The following is a 25,168-nucleotide window of genomic DNA, read 5'->3' on the forward strand; positions in this document are numbered from 1 at the left end:
CCAAGTAACATGGCACACTAAGGACATGCTTCCTACACATGAGTCCTAGGCCATTTACAGTGGTAATTAAACACACTCACTAGAAACACCAGCTGATGAGTCGGGTTTTACAAAGAGCAGTAATAAATCAGAACACACAAAGACTTCCAGCTGTTATCACCTCACGAGACCTCCTGATTTACTGCAATAAACTGCACAGCATCAACTATAAACAGCAACAAAACTCATGCCAGTACTTACTCTAACAAGACATACTGTTTTGTGAGATTGTGGAAAGCTTAAAAACAATCCTAGAAGATTGGGAGCTTGGGAACAGTTTGGGGATCGATGCTCCCAAACGTCAACCTGTGCCCAGTAGCTGCTGGGGGGAACACACAGAAGCTGGTTCATTTGCAAAACAGTTTGAAAACAGCAGAGGCAAAAGAACAATAAAGAAACACTCCAACAAGAGAAGCTGTTTTCTTCCACTTCACCAAAGTAAACTGGTTCAATATTCCCTTTTTTCCTTACAATTTTATATTTAAGATGACATAGCATAGAGAGAAAAATGCATATTAATATAAATTTTTCCCCATCCCAAAGTGCCTTTCAAATGTTCAACTAAAGACACATGCCACAAGATGTCTGAACAATGACAGACCACCCAGGACAGAAAAATAATTAGTTGAACAATAAGCATTAAGCTTTCTAAAGTAATTATTTGTCTTTTCTGCAGAATGTGCTGGTTAAGAGCATTTTCCCTGCTTGTCACTCAAAGGAACCTGTATAGAAAATTACACAAATCTCATGTGATAAATTATGCATCTTTTCCAAAGCCCACAGCCAGCTGGAAAACTGTTTTCCCCTACTCATGCCTAGTGTGATATCTGATTATACAAATCCCATCAGTTCCCATCCCCTGCAATGGTTGTTGATGCTCAGGCTTAAAGGGAAAGGAATATTTTTATCCTTAAGAAGTTCTCTCATGTCTCCTTCAAGACCATATGTCGCGACCATGTGACTGAACAAGGTACACTTTTTTTTTGGATTATTTAATTAATTTTTCAATTTATTTATTTATTACACAGATATCCTGCAGAATAATTAAAAATTGCTGATGGAAGCAAAAAACCTGCTGCATTGCTGCTGCACTATGGGTGAGAGAAAGGGAGAGAGTTTGCCTTCCTGGAAAGCCACCAACACCAGCAAGACTTTTCCAGCACCTCAGGGGAACCTGGGCAACCTCTGAAGTCTCCTAGAGTTAGAGAGGCAGAAGACAGTACACCCCCCCACACCCCCCTCATCCTTGCAAAGCCACTGTGGCAGGAGAGAAGGAAGTTTTTTTTCCTCTACCTTATGAATTCAGTTCAATCCCACAGCCCTCATACCCATGCTGAATGGCACTTCAGCAAATATCCACAAGGACTCATGAGAGGATGCGATTTCAACAGAACCACTGGCAAGAGCAAATGCTTACCAGCAGGAGGTCAGGTGAGAGAATTGTGGAAATGTGGGATCAAATCTTGGCTTTGATGATGCTACTGACCTCCAAAGTGGTCATATTTCGATCAGCCCCATGACAAAGATACTACAATGGATCAAACTAATATCAGCCAAAAAGTAACAAAGCTGGTTGCAATTTTCCTAATGACTTCTTTAAAAAAACTGATTTGGCAAAACCAAAACTGCTCACTGAAGGTCTGTTTCAACACAAAACTGTTGCTAATCTTTTGAAATACATTTTGAAACAACCATCGTATCCTGTTGCAGGAAATTTCTGCTGCAATCACTTTGGTTTTAAGTGAAAGACAACATTTTGTTTGAAGTTCTAGTGGAGGTTTAAACACAGATAAGCAACAAAAGACAAGTTTAAATGAGCTTGCATTGGGGTTTTGGAGGAGTATTAGTATGGAGAAGAAAAGAAGTGGTTATGTCATACTCATTCATGAAAACTGGCATTTGGTACTTTAGTCATGTTTCTCTTCCCACCTTTCTCTCCCCACCCTAGCTCAAATTTTTATGGAACATGAAAACACCATCATCATCCCTCCCACATACTGAAAACTATTCTGTTTTCTGCCTTTTCTGTTTCAGAAAACACAATAAGCAAATGCACTAGTGAAATGGTATTAGAGGCAACATTTTAATAAATACATCTACATTACACTGGATGAAAAGATGACAGTTTTTCATAACATCAGATGAAGCAAGTGTACAAGTTTTCTTAGTTGAACGAGACAGTCACACAAGATCTGGCAAATTGAGCATGAGGACATGTGGTGCCAATCTATGTTTTAAGTGATTATATACAATTTTATGTAGTAATAAACCATGCTATTCCTATCATAAGCAATATTTACAGCTGAGTAGGCATTTTTATCATTCATAATATCACAATTTTTCAAGTGCTTAACCACTAAATATTTGCAAATAAGCCATCATCTCTTATAAACTGTCAAGGATATGCAACAACTTTCACCCTTCCTAAGTTCTACATAGTCTGTTGTTAGATCTATTATGGAACTAGTACATACTATAGACCTCAGAGTTTCTGCCTAAGAAGAAATGTTAACATCATTACCGAAGTGAAGTTTAAAAATGCCAAGTCTGGTCCCTGGAATATTATGGCTAGAAATCCCCCAAGCTTCATTATCTCCATCTGATATTCATCTACTACAGAAGGCTTTTATGTAATGATATTACTTCAGGCACATGACTCTCCACAGTTAATAAATCCTGTTCTGTAATATGCAAGAGACTGTCTGCAGGGACAAAGACTGGATATGCAGCCACCATCAATCACAAAGAACACTAGCCTATTTGGGATCAGCCTGACTACTGCAAATGGACTGGGTTAAGCTAAAAATAGAAAATAGAAAGTGATGCTCTAAAAAAAGGTATCTTGCCTACATGGAGTTAGGCTTCTTTCTTGTTATGCCAGTTTGTGGCTCAAATTCTTGAGGGTTCCTGAGCAGCTTAATTATAATTAATTATAATATCCTCTTCAAAGTTTCACCAGTAGCTTATTTTCATCACCTATCAAACTCCTGAAATACACTTTCCATATTCATATATAAACAAGGAGCTTAAAGATAGTCTTTCCTGCTACAGAGCTGGTGAACAGCCAAGTAGCTGTGAAAGAGGCAGAGTAGGTTCAGCCAGGTTAATTAAACTTGTCTTGATTCTGATCATGCTGCATGTAGGCTGGCTTCACACCTTCCCAGTAATCCCAGTAACAGAAAGAAGGCACAGGGAAAGGCAAACCAGTTATACACAGGCTCAGACTTGATCCTGCCTTAGCCAGGTATAGCCACATTCTCAGAGGACAGAGCCCAAGTCCTGGCTGACTGCACAAGAGATCAGCACAAATGTATGTTCATGGTATACTTAATCCCTAAGGACACTTTGAGCTGACCATGGATAAGAATGTGTGAAAACAACAGCATCAACAACAAAGCTCACTATTTTCTGGTACTGGCAGTTCAAACAGATCATTAATGATATCTGAATACACCATTCTGTGCCAGTGACTCTCTGCCTCACTATTGTACTCTGAAACAGTCACAGTTGAATTTACAGTACATATTACATAATATCTCAGCTATAAAAATACAACCATTCTGGAACACAACTTCAGATCATTTGACAACAGAAGTGTCTACACATTTCTCTAGGCAGACATACAGGAAAGACTTCCTAGAAAGAAGGCTGTCAATCCAGGTGAGCTTAGGTGTACTTTGGCTTACCTCCTGGATGTGTTGCTCCAAATGACTGATCAATTTGTTCTATGGTCGGAGCAATTGCCTGAGAGTTAAAATGGACACCACTGAAAAAGAAAACAAAATTAATCTGCCTTAAGAATACTGAATAGATGCTAAAAACATTTGCTAATGGCAATACCATATTTAAATTGGAAGTCTCCAAAACTGAAGGGAAGAGTAAACTGGTAATTTAACCAAGTGCTGCGTTCACTGTCCTTTTTGACATTTTGTTTGTTTTGTTTTTGGTTTTTTAAACAAGAATGATTGGAAAAAAAATGAAGTCAGGACTAATAAAAAGAGAGAAACCAGTCAATAATCAAGAAGAAATCATGGGAGATCTTAGATGACTTACCAATATTTTAACTTCACCTTAGTCAAGTCATAAACTTCAATCACCTGAAACACAGGAAACAAACATTACCATATTTCACATATTTGGAAATCATTAAGGCAAGACAAGCTAGTGCTGCTCACTCCCCTAATTTGCAGCAGGACCTCCAGATCCTGTGTAAATCAGCACTCACCTGCACAAAGTAATCTTTGCACTAATACATCAGCATCTTGATTTCTGCAAAGATTACTCTTAAGCAAGGTAATAGGAAAGGTTAGCTAATTAGGGAATCCTCTAACGAATGTCAAGCAGTAGGCCATTCCTTGGGTTACTCATTACCTTGAAGAATGCCTGGGCAGCGTAGCAAGTCCTAACACTGACCGCACTGTTCTAACTTTCCAACTCCTTCTGAAGTAAAAGATGAATATGGCAAGATTAAGTATTATTCCATTTCAATACTACATAGAGACACCTAGCAATCTCTCCAAGCATTACGGAAGAGAATCAGAAGAGCAACCCACAAATAAATAGAGCAAGCATGTGTTCCTGTGTCAGCAGGAAAAGGAAAACATTGTAAATGCTGTAAAGAAAAGGTAAAGCACTTTTTATTGCTTTGTATAATCCTCCAACAAATCACTGTCAGATTTAGAAAGGACTCGCTCTTCAGATAGAATAGAAAGAAGTCCCTGGGGAGCTTGCTACCAAATGTGACTTTAAAGCCTAAAAATACCACCAGCTAAAAAGGAAGTCCTGGTTTGGGGAGATGCCCAGCAAGTAACCCTAAATAAAACAACCTGCCATGTTTAAACCTACATATATATACATAAAAAAATAAAAAAAAAATCAACATTTAACAGTATGCTGTTGACTCAAAAAATTCGAAAGTTCTCTGAAGCACTCTGTTTTCTCAGAAGCCCAAACATTTCGGGATATAAGCAACAAGCAAAGCCTTAAGCAAGTAAACAATGAATATTCTGGCAAAACATGAAGAGCAACAAATACTTCTTAGAATCACAGACTCATAGAATAGTTGGAAAAGACCTTAAGATCATCTAGTTCCAACCCCCCTGCCATGGGCAGGGACACCTCACACTAAAACATGTCACCCAAGGCTCTGTCCAACCTGGCCTTGAACATCACCAGGGATGAAGCATTCACAACTTCCATTCACAACAACCCATTCCAGTGCCGCACCACCCTCACAGTAAAGAATTTCTTCCTTATATCCAATCTAAACTTCCCCTGTTTAAGTTTTAACACCTTACCCATTGTCATACCACAACAGTCCCTAATGAAGAGTCACTCCCCAGCATCCTTATAGGCACCCCCTTCAGATACTGGAAAACTATGACATCTCCATGCAGCCTTCTCCAGGCTAAACAGACCCAATCTTCTCAGCCTATCTTCATATGTGAGGTGCTCCAGTCCCCTGATCATCATCATGGACTCCTCTGGACTTGTTCCAAAAGTTCCATGTCCTTTTTATGTTGAGGACACCAGAACTGTACACAACACTCCAAGTGAGGTCTCACAAGAGCAGAGTAGAGGGGCAGGATCACCTCCTTTGACCTGCTGGTCATGATCCTTTTGATGCAGCCCAGCATATGGTTGGCTTTCTGGGGTACAAGTGCACATTGCCGCCTCATGTCAAGTTTCTCATCAACTAACACCCCCAAGTCCTTCTCTGAAGGGCTGCTCTGAATCTCTTCTCTGCCCAACCTATAGCAGTGCCTGGGACTGCTCCAACCCAGGTGTAGGACCTTGCACTTAGCATGGTTAAACTCCATAAGGTTGGCATCAGCCCACCTCACAAGTACGTCAAGGTCCCTCTGGATGGCACTCCTTCCCTAAAGTGTATAAACCGAAAGACACAGTTTGGTGTCATCGGCAAACTTGCTGAGGGAGCACTCAATCCCACTGAGAAAGATGTTGAACAAGACTGGTCCCAACCTGATCCCTGAGGGTCACCACTTGTTACAGATCTCCAGCCAGACATTGACTCAGGGACCACAACTCTTTGTGTGGGGCCATCCAGCCAGTTCTTTATCCACCGAGTGGTCCACCTATCAAATTGATGTCTCTCCAATTTAGAGACAAGGATGTCGTGCAGGACAGTGTCAAATGCTTTGCACAAGTCCAGGGAGATGACATCAACTGCTCTACCCTTGTCCATCAGTTCCATAGCCCCATCATAGAAGGCCACCAAATTGGTCAGACAGGATTGTCCCTTAGTGAAGCCATGCTGGCTGTCACCAAGCACCTTGTTGTTTTTCATGTGCCTTAGCATGCCTTCCAGGACAATCTGCTCCAAGATTTTGCCAGGCAGAGGTGAGACTGACTGGTCTGTAACTACCTGGGTCATCCATTTTCCCCTTATTGAAAATGGGGGTTATATTTCCCTTTTCCCAGTCATTGCGAACTTCACCTGACTGCCATGATTTTTCAAATATGATGGACAGTGGCTTAGCAACTTCATTCGCCAGCTCCTTCAGGACCCGCGGATGGATTTCATCAGGTCCCATGGACTTGTGCGCGTTCAGTTTTTTAAGATGGTCTCTAACCAGATCCTCTCCTACTGTGGGCCTAGGGTCTTCATTCTCACAGTCCCTGGGTCTGCCTTCCAAGACTTGGGTGGTGCGGTCAGAGCCTTTGCCAGTGAAGACCAAGACGAAGAAGTCATTAAGAATCTCAGCCTTCTCCAAATCCTGTGTAGCCAGTTCTCCCTATAGCTTCCTCAGGGGGCCTACATTGTCCCTAGTCTGTTGGTTTTTTTTTGCTATGTACCTGTAGAATCCCTTCCTATTATCCTTAGCATCCCTAGCCAAGTTTAATTCTAACTGGGCCTTAGCTTTCCTAACCTGGTCCCTAGCTTTCCAGATAACATACCTGTATTCTTCCCAGGCTGCCTGTCCTTGATTCCACCTCTTATAAACCTCTTTTTTCCTTCAAAGTTTCCTTAGCAGCTCCTTATCCATCCAAGAAGGTCTCCTGGCCCTCCTGCTGCACTTCCTTCTAGTTGGGATGCAACACTCCTGAGCTTCTACCAAGTGATCCTTGAATATCAACCAACAGTCTTGGGCCCCCCTGCCCTCTAGGGCTATATCCCATGGAATCTTACTAAGCAGGCTCCTGAAGAGGCCAGTCTGCTCTTTTGAAGTCCAGGGCAGTGAGCTTGCTACACGCTCTTCTCACTCTCCTGGGGATCTCAAACTTGACCATCTCATGATCGCTGCAAACAAGGCCACCCTGGAGTGTCACATTTCCAACCAGCCCTTTCCTCTTGGTGAGCATGAGGTCAAGCATGGCACCTCTCCTTGTCAGCTCCTCTATTACTTGCAGAAAGAATTTGTCTTCCACACAATCGAGGAACCTCCTGGATTGCTTGTGCCGGCCCATACCATCCCTCCAACAGATATCAGGGTGGTTGAAGTCCCCCATGAGGACAAGGGCCTGCGAGCGTGAGGCTGTTCCTATCTGTCTATAGAGTGCTTCATCCACAGATTACTCTTGATCTGGCGGTCTATAACAGATCCCCACATAAATGTCTCCCATCGCTGTTCTTCCTTTAACCCTGACCCACAAACACTCTATTGGCTGCTCTCCTGTCCCCAGACAAAGTTCCATACTCTCCAGCCTATCCCTAACATAAACAGCAACTCTCTCTCTCCCTGTCTGCCAGGCCTGTAACCTTCCATTCCAGCACTCCAGTCACAGGAGCCATCCCACCATGTTAATGTGATGCCTATTATATCATACCCCCGTAGATGTGCACAGAACTCTAATTCATAGAATCATAGAATAGTTAGGGTTGGAAAGGACCTCAAGATCATCTAGTTCCAACCCCCCTGCCATGGGCAGGGACACCTCACACTAAACCATCCCACACAAGGCTTCATCCAACCTGGCCTTGAACATTGCCAGGGATGGAGCACTCAACCTCCCTGGGCAACCCATTCCAGTGCCTCACCACCCTAACAGGAAAGAATTTCCTCCTTATATCCAATCTAAACTTCCCCTGTTTAAGTTTTAACCTGTTACCCCTTGTCCTGTCACTACAGTCCCTGACAAAGAGTCCCTCCCCAGCATCCCTATAGGCCCCCTTCAGGTACTGGAAGGCTGCTATTAGGTCCCCACGCAGCCTTCTCTTCTCCAGGCTGAAAAGTCCCAACTTCCTCAGCCTGTCTTCATACGGGAGGTGCTCCAGTCCCCTGATCATCCTTGTGGCCCTCCTCTGGACTTGTTCCAGCAGTTCCATGTCCTTTTTATGTTGAGGACACCAGAACTGCACACAATACTCCAGGTGAGGTCTCACAAGAGCAGAGTAGAGGGGCAGGATCTTGTTTGATCCACATGCTAAGGGCGTTTGTATAGAGGCATCTGAGCCTAGCACCAAATGAAGCCGGCTCATTAGCTGGAGTGACTGGAATATCTCTACATTGCTCTGAGCATTTATTATAGGTGCTGGCAACTGACTGGGAGTGTTGGGATGGAATGATGCCCGCCTCCCCCAACACACCCAGTTTAAAACATCCTTGACCAGTCTGGCAAGCCTCCTACCAAAATTGCTCTTCCCCTTCTTTGCCAGACCAGCTCCACCAGCCCCCAGTAGACCTGGCCTACTAAATTGAGTCCCATATTCTAGATACCCAAACCCCTGACTATGGCACCACCCTTCTAACCATTTATTAACCTTGCCAATCCTCCTGGCCTTTTTGAGGTCCTCCCCTTTATCCTGGAGAACTGATGAAAAGACTATCTGAGCTCCAGAGCCCCTAACCACCTCTCCCAGGGCTCTGTAGTCCTTTATGTTCTCCGGGCTACTGCTATCTATATCACTAGCACTCACATGGGTAACTAGAAGCAGGTAATAGTCAGTGGGACTTACTAGACCAGGCCATCCCTGATCCGTGCTCCTGGTAGGCAACACACTTCCACTGAGACTGGGTCAGGCTGACAGATGGGTGCCTCTGTTCCTTTCAAAGAAGAGTCCCCTACTAGTATGACCTGCAGCTTTTTCCTGGCAGCACCAGTATTGATCTTCTTTACCAGTGCATCAGCCGGCTGTTCCTGGTGCGAGTGTGTTTCCTCATCAGCCCCCTGCAGGACAGGATAGCAGTTCTGGGTGGGGACAACAGATTTAGGAGGAAGCCCCTTGCTTTTAATTGTCCTCTTCCTCCTTTTTTTGTTTTTTTTTTTTTTTTTTTTGTTTTTTTTTTTTTGTTACTGTTTCCCAGCTTCCTGGGTTAACAGCCTCCTTCTTTCCTCCATGAGCTACAAATAAATAAATTCTTAATAAATATACCTTGAATTATGCTCGGGAAAAAATGGTTATCCAATATTTTCATTCAAATGCAGATTGACATGTCCAAGTTTCCTTTATTGCACAGCTTGTTAAAAACAAAGGCTGCTTTAATGAAAAGCTAGGAATGATTTTATACTTTTTTATGACCCTGCAAATCATCTTTCCCCCCAAAAAGAAATGTTTCTGAAAATAGAGGCATACTGTACACCACCCCAGCCACCAAAATTCCTCATCCCTGTCCTGGGCACTCTCCTGAAGTGAGAAGTATTGAAGAAACTGCAACAGACCATAGCACTAGGAAAAGATTTATTTTTTGAACAACAGAAGCTACACTGACAAAAGGATTAATGTGATTCTTGCTATGTGCAGAGAAACAAAGCCTGAGAAGACTAAGGATTACTCAGCAATAGGTTTACTACACAGCCAGAAGGCAGGTGGTTTAAATGAATAAAACCCTATGTTTTGTTACACTCGCTGTTTTGATAATTACTACTGAGTAAGACTCAAAAATATTCAGGTGACTACTAACCAGTAATAACAGACCAACACTGTGAAATCTGACTCTTTTTCCAGCTCAGAGGGAACATGCTAGGAGACCTTGTTGCTAAAATTCATAGCAATGTTTTCAGAACCTGGTCCTGGATCTACTCCTTCCTGTTAGCTCACATCTCCTGCAGTGCTCTGGCTGCTGAAGGAGAGTAGAGAGACTATACACAAACCTTCCTCCCCTCCCTGAAAAAAGGGCAGAAACTTTTTAGGAATATTGCTATGGCTTTATTCCTACACCAGCTTCTTTGGGTCTGTCAAGACTCTCCATTTTATTAGCCTGTATTTCAATCTCTTTTCCATAACCAATTGCAATAGCAAGTGTGTATTAAATAAAGAAATAAAAAAACAAACAAAAAAAACCCACAAAACCAAAAACAAAACAAACCAACAAAAACAAACAAAAAAACCCCCACACCAAACACCACACAAAAGCAAAGAAAAATAAAAGAGGCATCTTGATTTTTCCAGTGCTGCTGAGCAACATCAAAACCAGTCATACAAACTTGAAAACAGGCATTACCTATTCTACAGCTACACTACTCTTTAACAGGTCCTGTTGCTCACTTCTGAACTGATCCTATAGAATTTCTTCCATAACACTAACTGAAAACTATAAAGTTTTAATAGCACTGTATGCATTTGCAAAGCATTACTCTTCATAGTTAAAACACAGGTATCGCTAGATCACTGAATCACAACATACCAGAAAAGATTGATTACTTGGTTTGTTTTAAACAAACTTAAAAACACATACCAGAAGCAATTGTTTTTTTCTTTCTTTAAAAAAAAAATTAAAAACATTGTGGAGAAAGGTGAGAGGAAAAGCTCTAGCATAGTTCTTGGAACACTGCGCGTTGAAATAAGAGACCCTCAAACACTGGAGCTGAAGAGACATGGCATACACTAGTTATAGCACATCAAATACACTATTAGATTGAGACACTTCAAAACGCATCAGTAAGCAAGCCAAGCACTTGAAGTGATTATGTCAGTTTTGAGTTCAGTCTCCTTAAGAATTAAATATATTTTATACAGCAGGTTTTGCTTACACTGATAAAGGCTCATCTGTGAGATAAGAGGGGCACAAAATCACAAAATGGAATATATAAAGATAAATCGTTATAGTTGACACAGTTTCAAGAAAAACAGTCTAGAAGAACAGGACATAGGGATAAGGAGTATCTGGGAACAGCAGGTGTCCAGGATGGGCTACAGTTAAACTAACTGATAAGTAGGAGGACAGGAGGATTATTATGTCTCTGGTGCTAACGAACCAATTAAACTGGTATGAGCATCTACTGCACATGTTTTGAAGGCTGCCAGAAGCGATGAAGACTGTTGGAAGAAGTAAACGACCCTCAGAGACCACCACCACAATTTTGCGCGCATGCGGGGAACTTTCTGGAAACTGATGTAATCCATACGTAGCCTCATGAATATGTATGTATGCCCAGTGGCTATATAAGGACGGCTTGTGTAGCAATAGGGGAGACACAGGTTGGGAAGAGCAATCCCCCGTGTCTCCCGGTGCCGCAATAAAGAATACCTGCTTGTCAGCTTGAAAACTTTGTTGGCAAGTTTGTTCCTGGAGTTTTTTCCGAATCAATCTGGCACCCCAGATGGGACACTCTGCTCGGCTGCAGGACCCGCTGAGGACAGGGCTCTCTAGGGCCCTCGGGAATTTTTCCTGGAGGGACCCCTCGACTCATTCGGATCACTGCAGGAGCAGACAAAGACCATCTTCATGAAAGGGATTCTTTTATATAGTCTGTAAGGTGCAGGGGGTACCTCAGTTTGGTAAATTGGTTTGGTAAGCGTACGCATGGTTTAGAAGCCTTCCGTAAACCGAGATAGGAAATCTCGTAGGTAAAGGCGTATACCTGGCTGCTAGCATCCATTTGGTATACACCCACAAGAAGCAGGGGGCTTCTTGTGGTTTTGGGTCCTGCAAGACACAGGGGGTGTCTTGTGGAAACGGTTTTGAATCTTATTGGTCGATTTGTTTTGTGGCTTGTTACAGTGCTGATTTTGGTCTTGTGATTTTGGTATCGGTGAACTGTACTATTAATTGTGTTCTGTTTGATAGAATTTTAGTTTCTGTATCTGTTTCAAGTGTTGTAACTGCATGGAGTGTGTCTGTGGGATCCCTAGTGTGTGTGAGTGAGAGCTTGATAATGGGAAATCAGCAGAGTGAGGAGATCATGAAAAAGAGTCCTTTAGAGGGTGCATTTTTGCACACTGGAAAGAATTGGGAGGGTCTCCTGGGAGCTCAGTAAATAAGAAAACATTGATAAAATATTGTTACTAATGGTGGCCTTTGTACACTCTGGAGGATCAGGAAAAATGGCCTAAAAATGGAACTCTGAATTATAATACATTGTTGCAATTAATGTTGTTTTTGAGGCAGCAAGGAAAATGTGAAGTAATATATACAGATATGTTTTTCACGTTGCAAAATCACCCAGAATGGCAGAAAGAATGTGGAATTAATATAGCACCTTTGGATCCTTTAACTTTGGCTTTAGAAAAAGAAAGAAAGCAGGCAGGGAATAGACTGGAAAGATGCTGTTCTGGTTGTGATATTGGGGAAATTTGTTTGAAACTTAGGAAACGAGCTGAGGATAACAGGGTTGAAGATAGAATCACAGAATCACAGAATCCCAAGGGTTGGAAGGGACCTCAAAAGATCATCTAGTCCAACCCCCCTGCAAGAGCAGGGTAACCTACAGTACATCACACAGGAACTTGTCCAGGCGGGCCTTGAATATCTCCAGTGTAGGAGACTCCACAATCCCCCTGGGCAACCTGTTCCAGTGCTCTGTCACTCTTACAGTAAAGAAGTTCTTCCTGATGTTAACGTGGAACTTCCTATGTTCCAGTTTACACCCATTGCCCCTTGTCCTGTCACTGGATATCACTGAAAAAAGCCTAGCTCCATCATCCTGACACCTACCCTTTACATATTTGTAAACATTGATGAGGTCACCCCTCAGTCTCCTCTTCTCCAAGCTAAAGAGACCCAGCTCCCTCAGCCTCTCCTCATAAGGGAGATGTTCCACTCCCTTAATCATCTTTGTGGCTCTGCGCTGGACTCCTTCAAGCAATTCCCTGTCCTTCTTGAACAGAGGGGCCCAGAACTGGACGCAATATTCCAGATGCGGCCTCACCAAGGCTGAGTAGAGGGGGAGGAGAACCTCTCTTGACCTACTAACCACTCCCTTTCTAATGCACCCTAAGATGCCATTTGCCTTCTTGGCCACAAGAGCACATTGCTGGCTCATGGTCATCCTCCTATCCACCAGGACCCCCAGGTCCCTTTCCCCTTCGCTACTTTCCAGCAGGTCAACCCCCAACCTGTACTGGTACATGGGGTTGTTCTTCCCCAGATGCAAGACTCTACACTTGCCCTTGTTAAATTTCATCAAGTTTCTCCCCGCCCAACTCTCCAGCCTATCCAGGTCTCGCTGAATGGCAGCACAGTCCTCTGGTGTGTCAGCCACTCCTCCCAGTTTTGTGTCATCAGCAAACTTGCTGAGGGTGCACTCAGTTCTCTCATCCAGGTCATTGATGAAAATATTAAACAGCACCGGTCCCAGCACCGACCCCTGAGGAACTCCACTAGTCACAGACCTCCAGCTAGATTCTGCGCCATTGACCACAACTCTCTGCCTTCTTCCTTTCAACCAGTTCTCGACCCACCTCACTATTGGAGGATTATGTTTCTCCAAAAGTACCAGATCAGAGACCACCTCTGATTGAGGAGGAATCCTGATTCAGATGAGGAACAGGAACAAAGTGTAAAGCAGGAACAACGTGTAAAGCAGGAACTAAGTGTAAAGCAAATTTCCTCCTCTCCTGTTGCTGCCTGGATTCGTAGTAAAACCAAGACTGTCCTGCAAGCCCCTCTGAGGGAAGCAATGGGACCGGAGGGACATACTAAAATAAAAGTGAATTTTTCTTTAGGAGATTTGGATAATTGGAAGCAGATTGCAAAAGAGTATCGAAATGACCCTATAGGGGTAGCAAAGAAATTTGAGATACTGGTAAAAAGCCAGGATCCTGACTGGAAAGATATAGATGTAATCCTGGATGCATTAACAGAGACAGAAAAACAATTGGTTATAAAAACTGCTTGTACTCAGGTAAATGCTCAGATTACTGCAGGGGCGATAGAGGGGAGGGCTGAAGATCATATTCCCCTTACAGCTCCAAATTGGGATTATGATGATGATGAAGATTATGCGTCTTTGAAAAGATATCAGAATTGGATTAAATATGGGCTTGAAAATGCTATTCCTAAAGCGGTAAATTGGTCGGTGCTGTTTGAAATAAGACAGGGGCCGAGGGAGTCACCCACAGAGTTTCTGGATAAGCTCAGAGAAGCTATGCGAAAATGCACCACACTGGATCCTTCCTCAGAGGAAGGAAAATTACAGCTTGCAAATTCCTTTGTGGGGCAGTCATTGGAGGATATAGGGCAAAAGCTTCAAAAGTTATCTGTGACTGAAATAATAGATATGGAAAAGTTACTGGAAGTAGCTTGGAAAGTATACAGGAATAGAGAACAAGTTAAAGAAAAGAAATTAGGAAAGGTCGTAACAACAGCTACAATTGCAGCATTGGGACAAGTGAATGAGGGATATAGTGGCATGAGAGGCAGAGGTCGTGGCCGAGGAATGAGAATGAGGCAGAGGGGGGGGGCTACAGGAGAACTCCCCTTAGGATCAACGTGCAAACTGCAAAGGATTTGGACACTGGAAGTGGGAATGTCCACAAAGAAAACAGCAAACTCAACTGACCACTGAATTGGAATTAGATTGACGGGGACCTGGGGAATCTACCCTAGCAGATCCACTGGTTAAAATCAAGCTAGGGGCCACAGAAAAAGAAGTGGAATTTCTTATAGATACTGGGGCAACTTATTAGGTTCTGAATCAAGATTTGACACTAAAGGGAAAAGAGTCTACAACGGCTGTGGGAGCTACTGGCTGTCAGGAAAAAGCATTCTTTCTAAAACCTTTACAATATAAGATAGGAAAACAAATTGGGGTACATAAATTTCTATATATGCCAAATTCATCCAAATCATTATTGGGAAAAGATTTATTAGAACATTTGGAGGCGATCATAACTTTCAAAAGAGGTGAAATAGAACTAAAAGAGGACCAAGTAATTGAAGCTATGCGTGTGTCATTAATTCAACAGGAAATCGAGAAGTCCAATTCACCCAAAATAGAAAAAAAAATCCTCAATCAGGTATATTCAGGAGTTTGGGCACCAGAAATTCCAGGTAAGACAAAGAATGCTTTGCCTATTAAAACTGAAATAAAAAGGGGGCCTGCCAAGTTCAAATAAAACAGTATCCTTTAAGAATACAAGATAGAAGGGGAATTAAAGGAATAATTGATAATTTTTTAAGATATGGTTTATTAGTGGAATGTGAATCGGAATATAACACACCCATTTTACCAGTAAAGAAAGCAGATGGGAAAAGCTATAGGCTAGTTCAAGATTTAAGGGTAATAAATAAAATAGTAGAAAATATTCACCCTGTGGTGGCTAATCCATATACTTTATTGACCAAACTAAAATTAAATCAGAAATGGTTTGCCGTCCTGGATTTAAAGGACACTTTCTTTTGCTTACCATTGGCCAAAGAAAGCCAAAATTTATTTGCTTTTGAATGGGAAAATCCCGATACAAGAAGAAAAACTCAATAAACTAGGACGGTATTACCTCAAGGGTTTAAAAAAAGTCCAACAATTTTTGGAAATCAGCTAGCACAAGAACTAGAATCCTGGAAGCCACCTACTCAGACGGGGACTCTGTTACAATATCTGGATGACCTGTTAATTGCTACAGAAACAAAGGAAGAATGTATCCAGTGCACAGTGGAATTATTAAATTTTCTGGGACTGAATGGTTATCGGGTATCCAAATGAAAGGCCCAACTAATCCAAACCTGAGTTTCCTACCTAGGATATGAAATAACAGGAGGACAGACAGAACTTGGAACTGCCAGAAAAGAAGCCATTTGCCAGACTCCATGACTGTCGACCGTCAAGGAGCTCTGGACATTCTGGGGAATGACTGGATGGTGCAGACTTTGGATTCATGATTATGGTGTTCTGGTAAGATCACTATATGAACTGTTGAAAGGAAACCCTCCCTCTTTGGACTGGACTGATAAAGCAGAGGAGGCTTTTAGAAATTTAAAAACAGAGCTAATGAGAGCTGCAACTCTGTGACTTCCGGATGTGACTGAACCATTTTGGCTATATTCCTATGAAAAACAAGGAATAGCCTTGAGGGTCCTTGCTCAGAAACTAGGACCATACTGAAGGGCAGTGGCGTATTTTTCAAAACAGCTGGATGAAGCGAGCAAAAGATGGCCCGGATGCCTAAGGGCTGTGGCCGCAGTCATCATGAATATTAATGAGGCTCACAAATTCACCTTGGGGCAAAAGATTACTGTGCTAGTGTCCCATGTGGCATCAGCAGTCCTGGAGCAGAAAGGAGCCCACTGGTTATCTCCTTCACGTTTTTTAAAATACCAGGCCACCCTTGTGGAACAAGATGATATAGAAATTGTGGTCAGTAACATTGTGAATCCAGAATCCTTTTTGCAGGAACAATTGACGGAACCACTAACACACGACTGCTTGGCCACCATAGAGACTGCATATTCGAGCCAACCAGACTTGAAAGAAAAACCTCTGGAAGATGCTGATTCTTGGTTTACTGATGGTAGTAGCTTTGTGAAAAATGGTGAACGAAAGGCAGGATATGCCCTTACCACCATTTCACAGGTAATAGAGGCTAAACCTTTACCAGCAAACACCTCTGCCCAGAAGGCAGAAATAATAGCATTAACGAGAGCCCTGGAATTGGCTTAAGATCAAAGGATAAATATTTGGACTGCTTCTAAATACGCATTTGGTGTGGTACATGCAAATGGGGCTATCTGGAAAGAATGAGGACTTCTGAACACACAAGGAAAACAGATTAAACATGCTGCAGAAATTCTACAATTACAGGAAGCTGTTCAGCTACCTGAAGAAGTAGCTATTATGTACTGTAAAGGACATCAACAAGGTGACTGATCAGGAAATTGGAAATAATTTGACCGATTTTGAAGCCAAATGAGCAGCTGAACAATCTCAAATCATGTCCTTAATCCCTGATGGCAAATTAATAATTGAAAAAACCTAAACCTAGATATTCAAAAGAGGATAGAAAATTGATTCAAGATCTAAAAGGACAGGAAAATATAGTGGGGTTCAGATACCTGATGGGAGAATTGTAATCCCCTATAACCAACTCTGGAAGTTAGTTCAGGAGGAACATAATAAAACTCATTGTGATAGTAACTCTTTGTATAAACACTTAAACAAATTGTAGGAGGAAATCTATATACTATAGTTCAATTAGTGACAAAACAATGTCAGCTATATCTTAAGAATAATCCTAAAACTGAAAATAGAAATCAAATTGGGACAACTGTGAGAGGAAGTTATCTGGGACAGCAGTGGCAAACAGATTTCTCTGAATTATCAAGAAAAGGAGGTTATCGATATTTGTTGGTGTTAAAGGATGCTTTTTCAGGCTGGCCAGAAGCATTCCCTTGAAGGATAAATAATGCAAGAAAAGTGATTAAAATATTATTTAACAAGATCATACCTCGTTTTGGAGTACCAGTGGCAAATTCTTCCAACCAGGGTTCACACTTTAGTGTGGAGGATTGGCTTGTCGAAAAAGGTCAAAAGGTCACGTTCCCATCAATGAGCTGAAACAAGACATCTGTGTAGAACATGGTGCAAACCTCTCATGCCAGATAATGAGGAAATGAAGGACACCGGCAAACAGCAACATACTATGACCAATCACAGCCAAGGCCACTAAGTGATAAGTGCATGAGAAGGAGGATGGTGGGGGGGTGCACGGTGTAGCTGCAAAAATGTAGAAGCTACAAACCAATGATCCTGTAACATGTAGAAGCTACGAACCAATGATCCTGTAACATGTAAAAGCTATAAGCCAATGATCTCTGTAGGCAAGGTATATAAGTATCCATCTGCTTAGCAATAAACTGAGACTTGTTGGTCATCATCTGATGAGCTCGTCTCCCGGCGATTCCCACAAATGGTGACCCCGACACGATCCCTCGAACACCACGGTGGGACGACGCAAGTTCTGCTCGGGTCCTGATCGCAGCCACAGGACGGTCAAAGCGCCAAGATCTCAGGATTTTAAGCGCTGGACCCTGGGTGACCATATAGACGAGCCCGGCCGATACGCGCCGCCGAAACCTGAAGGGGCTGCAACAAGCGCGCAAAGGTATGGAAAGGCAAGCGGCGTATGATTTATTTACTGCCTTCTTACAGAAGCGGCAGGTTAAAGGGATCGACCTGCAGAAGGATCTGCAGGGACTGTTAGCTTATGGACAGTCTAAGGGATGTTTTGTTAACCCTCACACTGTCCATGAATTAGCAGAATGGCGAAAATTTGGAGATAAGATTTGGCAAGCTATATATAATACCCTGTTAAAACAAAAGGCTGGGAAGACAGCAGGGATCGGGAAAGCTCCGAAGAATGCAGCCACGGAGGGCAGTGACACTGTGAAGCATTTGTTGGTCATTTGGAGAACTATTTTAGAGATGTTAAAGTCAAAAAGTGAGATCGTGGAACCCAGTGCCCCCCCCACCCCTGGCCACCCCTGAGCCTCTACCAGTTGCTGCCGCGTCTGCAAAGTCTGAAGACAGAGATAAAGACACTCTTTTTGACCCGGACCCTATTGACCCCAAGAAAGAATCTGTGCGTGCTCATCAGGCTGCTGTTGCTGCTCCTGAAGTTCTGACGCCTGTTAATTCTGATGCTGACCTGGATGATCCTTTTGACATGGAGCCGGAAAAGAAGCCTAATTTATATCCCCCAGATCCTCATGATAAATGGACAGCTGTAAAGGGAGAAGCGAGATGGGTGTGGGATGCAGATGTATTGTGTGCTTTCCCTGTGATGTATGTGCTGGATCAAGACCCGCGGTGGGAAGGTCTCGTATACCCTTATCAGGGGTATCGGGAGGACTGTGGCGGACCGTGGACATGGGGTCCCATATACAACTCATTTGATACAGTCTCTCTGTGATACTCATGTACTAGAAGTTAGCAAATATGTCTATGATTCTATTGATGCTTGGAAACCTTTATAGATATTGCTGGCCACTTCTTCTGACATAGGCTGGCCACCTGTGTCAGAATGAGTGCGCATTTTGATCAGTATAAAAGCCCAAGCCTCATGCGATGTGGGGGAGGCAGAGCCTCTGGGGGGACGCTCGCTAGGGCTGAGCCTGCCACCTCACACTGGGATGATGCTTGTTGGAGCTGGTTTCCTGATAGTCTTCACAGAGTCCTTGTGCCACGTTCTGTACGTGGGACTGTGTAGTGGGAGTAATGATTGTCTGGATTTTGTGTTTCAAATATTGTAGTTGTGTGGAGTGTGCTTGTGGGATCCCATATGCATACGTATGTGTGTGTGTGTGATGAGAGCAGATGGTGTTCTATGTATTTTTTTTTGTTATCGTGTTCATGTAAAAGTTTTTAACAGGTAGGGGTTTAACATTTCAGGCAAGAAAGAGTTAATGCAAAAGTGTGGTTGCTGACAGGTATTTATGGCTGCTGCTGAAGCAGGCAGGCAGCTGTAGCTGCTGCTGAGCAGGCTGCTGTTTGTAGCCGTGCAGAACAGAGTGAACAACTTTTGAAAAAAAAAAAAAAAAAAAAAAAAAAAGGGGGGGGGAGAGAAGAAAAGAAGGTAAAGTGCAGAGCACAGGTAGACAAATGCGAATCCAGGTGATAGATTGACAAAGCCTCTCTCTGTATAGATTTCCAAACAATGATTTTGATTGTTGCAGGAAAAGATTCTCGCCTTTCTTGTTAAGTACCAGATTAACGCTCAAGGTCAGGCAGTAAATGCTGAAATGTCTCCACTAAATTAGAAATGGCTATCTCAGTTAAGGCAAACTGTTTTTTCTACAGGCATTCAGTTTGAACCCACTAGGCAAATGTTGTCATATATTTGGGGAACAGATTTGCTGTTATATTAAAAGTATTGTGAAATTAATCCTCACCCCTTCGCAGTTGTTGTTATGGAACATGTATTGGCAGGAAGCCTGTCAAGAGGCGGTTGCAGTTCAGCGAGGCCAGGGAGATCCCCTGATTGGGGTGCAATTACAACACCTGATGGGAACTGGACAGTTCTCCACTAAGGAGGCTCAAGTCCAGCTAGGTCCAGAATTGTTAAAAGAATCTATGAGACTAGCCTTGCTACTGGGGAGATCATCATCTGCGTTGAAAGGACTATTCATTGTTCCAGGTGTCATCGATGCTGATTATATGGGTGAAATTACGTTAAATTATTTATGCACTTTGGTGATGAACAAACTCCAGCGGTTATTAAGCACTTTGTACAAACAGAAGATAAAGCCTTCTTTTAAGGCGTACTATCGAGATCCTAATACAGATTTGTGGCAGGGACCGGCAGAAGTAATATATCTGGGCCGTGGTTACGCCTGTGTTTGTGCTCCTGCAGGACCCTTGTGGGTACCATCCAAGTGACTAAGACCGGCTGGCTGTTGCAGAAGCTCCCGTGACGGCGTTTCCGAGCTGGTGTATGGACCCTGACTCGCAGACCCGGGAGGAGCGTCGCTTGCGCTGAGCGCTACAGCCACTAATAGAAGAACTTAACTCCTTAATCAACACAGAGCTTTCATTGAGCACGGTCGCCCTCCTAGATCCGGTCCACGGCCACAGGCATATAGTGGTACAACTGAGATTGGTGATACAACAAGTGCTTCGATAACTCTGTAGTTTTTGGTCATCAGTGTGACCCTACAGTAGAATTATATTGTGGTGGTTGTCAGTCTATAAGGCATCTTCACCAGAGTTAGCTGAAACAAAGACCTTTTGTATAGTCTGTCAAATTATCTTTTATGTAACCCGCTTATAGCGCTTCAGAAATATTTAGCTGATTTTAGAAGTTTCACTTCATAGAGCTGCATATACGTTTGCTTTACAAGCTGCTTCGCCGTTATAGGTCTCATAATTATAGGGGGTTTGTTACTTTGTTATGCTTTGCAATGTTGTTCTGCTTGTTTACAACGACTCCTGACTCAGTCCTTATTCCTTTATAAAGAAAAAGGGGGAATTGTGGAGAAGTGGCTTGTCGAAAAAGGTCAAAAGGTCACGTTCCCATCAACAAGCTGAAACAAGACATCTGTGTAGAACATGGTGCAAACCTCTCATGCCAGATAATGAGGAAATGAAGGACACCGGCAAACAGCAACATACTATGACCAATCACAGCCAAGGCCACTAAGTGATAAGTGCATGAGAAGGAGGATGGTGGGGGGGTGCACGGTGTAGCTGCAAAAATGTAGAAGCTACAAACCAATGATCCTGTAACATGTAGAAGCTACGAACCAATGATCCTGTAACATGTAAAAGCTATAAGCCAATGATCTCTGTATGCAAGGTATGTAAGTATCCATCTGCTTAGCAATAAACTGAGACTTGTTGGTCATCATCTGATGAGCTCGTCTCCTGGCGATTCCCACACTTTAGTGCAAAATTGTTACAAGAAATTGGCAAAAAATTAGAAATGGACTGGCAACTCCATGTTCCATACAGGCCTCAGGCCAGCAGGCAAGTAGAAAGGATGAACTATCTGATTAAACAACAGATTAGTAAAATATGTCAGGAAACAAATTTATATTGGTACCAAGCATTACCACTGGTTCTATTAAGAATTCCAACTAAACCTTGGTCAAAAGATGAGGTTAGCCCATTTGAGATTTTGTATGGAAGACCATATCAGTCCCAGTTTAAAGGAGAAAGTCTTCAGGAAGTGGGGGAAGCCTATCTCCAACAGTTTCTGATCAATCTGGGAAAACAATTGGAAGAGATAAATAAAAGAACAGTGGGGACAAGAGCAAGAGGTTTGGATTATCCGATTCACCCTTTCAGATCTGGAGACTGGGTTTATGTTGAGAATTTTTCAGGAGATCCTCCACAGGAGAAGTGGAGCGGACCATACCAGAGATTACTGACCACCTTTACAGAAGTGAAGATAAAGGAACAACCTGCTTGGATACATTATTCAATAGTAAAGAAAGCACCAGAGCCAGAGAAGACAGGGCAGATCAAACCTTCAGGACCCTTGCGTATGAAATTGCGTCAATCATGATTTGGACTCTTATGATAATTCACGCACAAGCTTGGGACCAGAATTTATACCTGAAATTAGTGCAGAATGTCACTAAGGTTTTTAATCGTAGCGACTGTTGGGTATGTGCACAGTTGCCTAAATCAGGAGAAAGCCTGGATCTCCCTTTGATTGGAATTCCAATTCATAACACTGCCTCATGGACAAATTTGTGGGTTAACACTAGCAATCTGTATTCGAAGGAAAGGTTAAAATTTGGAATAGTTAATCCAAGTAAGAAATATTACACCTGTGCACAAAGATGTATTACACCAGGAACCAGGGTAGCAGATCATGCTTGTTTAAATGCCACAGAAGTATGTCCCCATTCAAATTGCAATCATACTATTAATATAGATGGTATCGTAGTTCAGTGGTGGCCCGTTCCTAAAGGGAAAGGATAGTATTGGTTATGTGGAGTAAATGCTTATAAGATTCTACCCCCCAAATGGAAGGGGGCATGCACCTTAGGTGCTGTAATACCCAATTTTACTATTATCGACAGGTATCCTTCCGGGACCTGGATTAGAAGTTTTGCTAAACGGATTAAGCGAGGGTTTAACCCTATTATTGAACGGCACACTGCATTTCATAGTTTTGTAAGAGGGCTAATTCCATCTTTGGGAGTAAGTGAATTAGAAAAAGCAATTGTAAATATCCCATCAACTATAGAGGAAATGGAAAATAAAAATATTGATATAATCCAGGAAGAACAACAAGAGATAACCAGCCTGTCTAAAGTGGTATTACAAAACCGAATGGATCTAGACATGTTATTGGCATCACAAGGAGGGGTTTGTTCCATGATCAATGAAAGCTGTTGTTCCTATATAGACCAAAGTGGCAGAATTGAAACACATCTGGAAGAAATTTGGAAACAAACTAAGATATTTCATTAAATGGCAATGGATGACACCTCCTGAGGTTTTGAAAAAAATATGGAAAAAGTTAACTTCATGGTTACCTGATCTCTCCTGGTTGAGGCAACTGGTTGCAGGAATATTGGTGTTGATTATTTTAATATTGATTACTTGTGGTATGATACAATGTTCTCTCTGGTGTTGTAAACAATCTATGTTAAATTATGAAGATTGGAAAAGGAATGAAATTAAGCACCAAGTAGAAACGGGAAATTATTTCAAAAAGACTTTTGATGGCAATGGTAACATATAAAATGTTGCAAAAGAATTTGCAAAAGGACAGAAAAAGGGGGGATTTGAAACAAGGGGGACAGAAAATCACAAAATGGAATATAAAAACCTTTAGAATTAGTTTTAAGTAATGTTAAGTTTGATGGCTTTGTAACAGTAGCAATGGAAAATTACTGAGGTGCAGGATACATAGAGAAAAAATAGAGTACAGCTAGAGAACATACTGAGAATTCTCACACAAGATAAATCTTTATAGTTGACATAGTTTCAAGAAAAACAGTCTAGAACAGGACACAGGGATAAGGAGTATCTGGGAATGGCAGGTGTCCAGGATGGGCTACAGTTAAACTAACTGATAAGTAGGAGGACAGGAGAATTATTATGTCTCTGGTGCTAACAAACCAATTAAACCGGTATGAGCATCTACTGAGCATGCTTCAAAGGCTGTCAGAAGTGATGAAGATTGTTGGAAGAAGTAAACGACCCTTAGAGACCACCACAATTCTGTACGCATGTGGGGAGCTTTCTGGAAAATGACGTAATCAATACGTAGCCTCATGAATATGTATGTATGCCCAGTGACTATAAAAGGATAGCTTGTGTGGCAACTGGGGAGACATACATTAGGTGGAGCTATCCTCTGTGTCTCTCAGCGCCACAATAAAGAATACCTGCTTGTCAGCTTGAAAACTTTGTTGGCAAGTTTGTTCCTGGAGTTTTCTCCGAATCATCTGACAGAATTTAACATATTCTCTTAAAAATTGTAAATTCACATATGCAGTCTGAATAATTCAGTTCTAAACCTCTGATAAAAATAAAAATCCCATTATTACAGGATGACTTCATGAACAGAGACTACCATAAGGCAATTCCGAACTGAAATCTGGCAAAAAAGCATTCACTTGTCCCCCATCTGAACACAATTTGAACTGAATATTGTTTCAAAATATGTATTTTTATAGTTAATATAAAATAGATTTTGAAAAAGAAAAATGCAAACATACCATGGTGTTACAGGTTATTACTAGAGAAATAAGTACTTCCAACAACTATTAATTTGGATTGCTATTCAACAATTTTATATATACATTTAAAGCACAGGAAGAGCTCAAGTTTCAGCTGATAGCACACTGCTACACTCATACAGTCATTTGGGGGTGTCCTGGGTTGAGCAGCAGCAGTCATTCTTCTCCTTCTTAGGAGCTAGTACAGTGCTGTGTTTTGATCTTTTGGCCTTGGAACAGTGGTGATAACGCCGATGTTTTCAGTTGCTGCTCGAATATTTGGTCTGGCCAAGGACTTTCTGAGCCTCATGCTCTGCCAGGGAGGAGGGGAGGCCGGGAGGAAGTAGAGACAGGACACCTGACCCAAACTAGCCAAAGAGGTATTCCATACCACAGCACGTCATGCCCAGGATGTAACTTGGAGGGACCCGGAAGGGGTAGTGGGTCTGCAGGGTTGGACGAGGTATCGGTCGGTGCTGGGCTGGGGGGAGTGGGGCGAGTTATTGGTCAGCTGGTGTTGAGGTGTTGTATTCTTTCCTCTTGTTATTTCCTTTATCATTATTATTATTGGTGGTAGCAGTAGTGATCTATGTTATACCTTAGTTACTAAACTGTTCTTATCTCAACCCGTGGGAGTTGCATTCTTTTTGATTCTCCTCTCCGTCCCTCCAGGAGCAGGGGGAGGGCAAGAAGGGGGGGAGTGAGTAAAAGAGGTTTGTGGTTGGGTTCAAACCACGACAGGGGGATAAGATCACAAGACCACAAGAACAAAAACTCATCCAGAAGAAACCAGAGTCAGTGCAGGAGGCAGTTGCTCATGACAGGCCTGAATGTTG

General features: G+C 42.4%; 1 protein-coding gene across 3 annotated transcripts in view; it reads right to left on the reverse strand.

Moving 5' to 3' along the window:
* The window catches only part of LOC136004300 (phagosome assembly factor 1-like), a 61,592-nt gene that overhangs the window by 19,297 nt on the left and 17,127 nt on the right, over positions 1-25,168 (reverse strand). For all 3 annotated transcript variants that reach the window (XM_065660677.1, XM_065660678.1, XM_065660676.1), the window contains 2 exons: positions 4,093-4,136; positions 3,726-3,805 (listed from right to left, as the gene is read on the reverse strand). In XM_065660677.1, the coding sequence (XP_065516749.1) occupies positions 3,726-3,805; positions 4,093-4,136 (124 nt within the window). The remainder of the gene's footprint in view (positions 1-3,725; positions 3,806-4,092; positions 4,137-25,168) is intronic.

Source organism: Lathamus discolor, chromosome W, assembly GCF_037157495.1.
Source record: "Lathamus discolor isolate bLatDis1 chromosome W, bLatDis1.hap1, whole genome shotgun sequence".
NCBI classification, from domain to species: domain Eukaryota; kingdom Metazoa; phylum Chordata; class Aves; order Psittaciformes; family Psittacidae; genus Lathamus; species Lathamus discolor.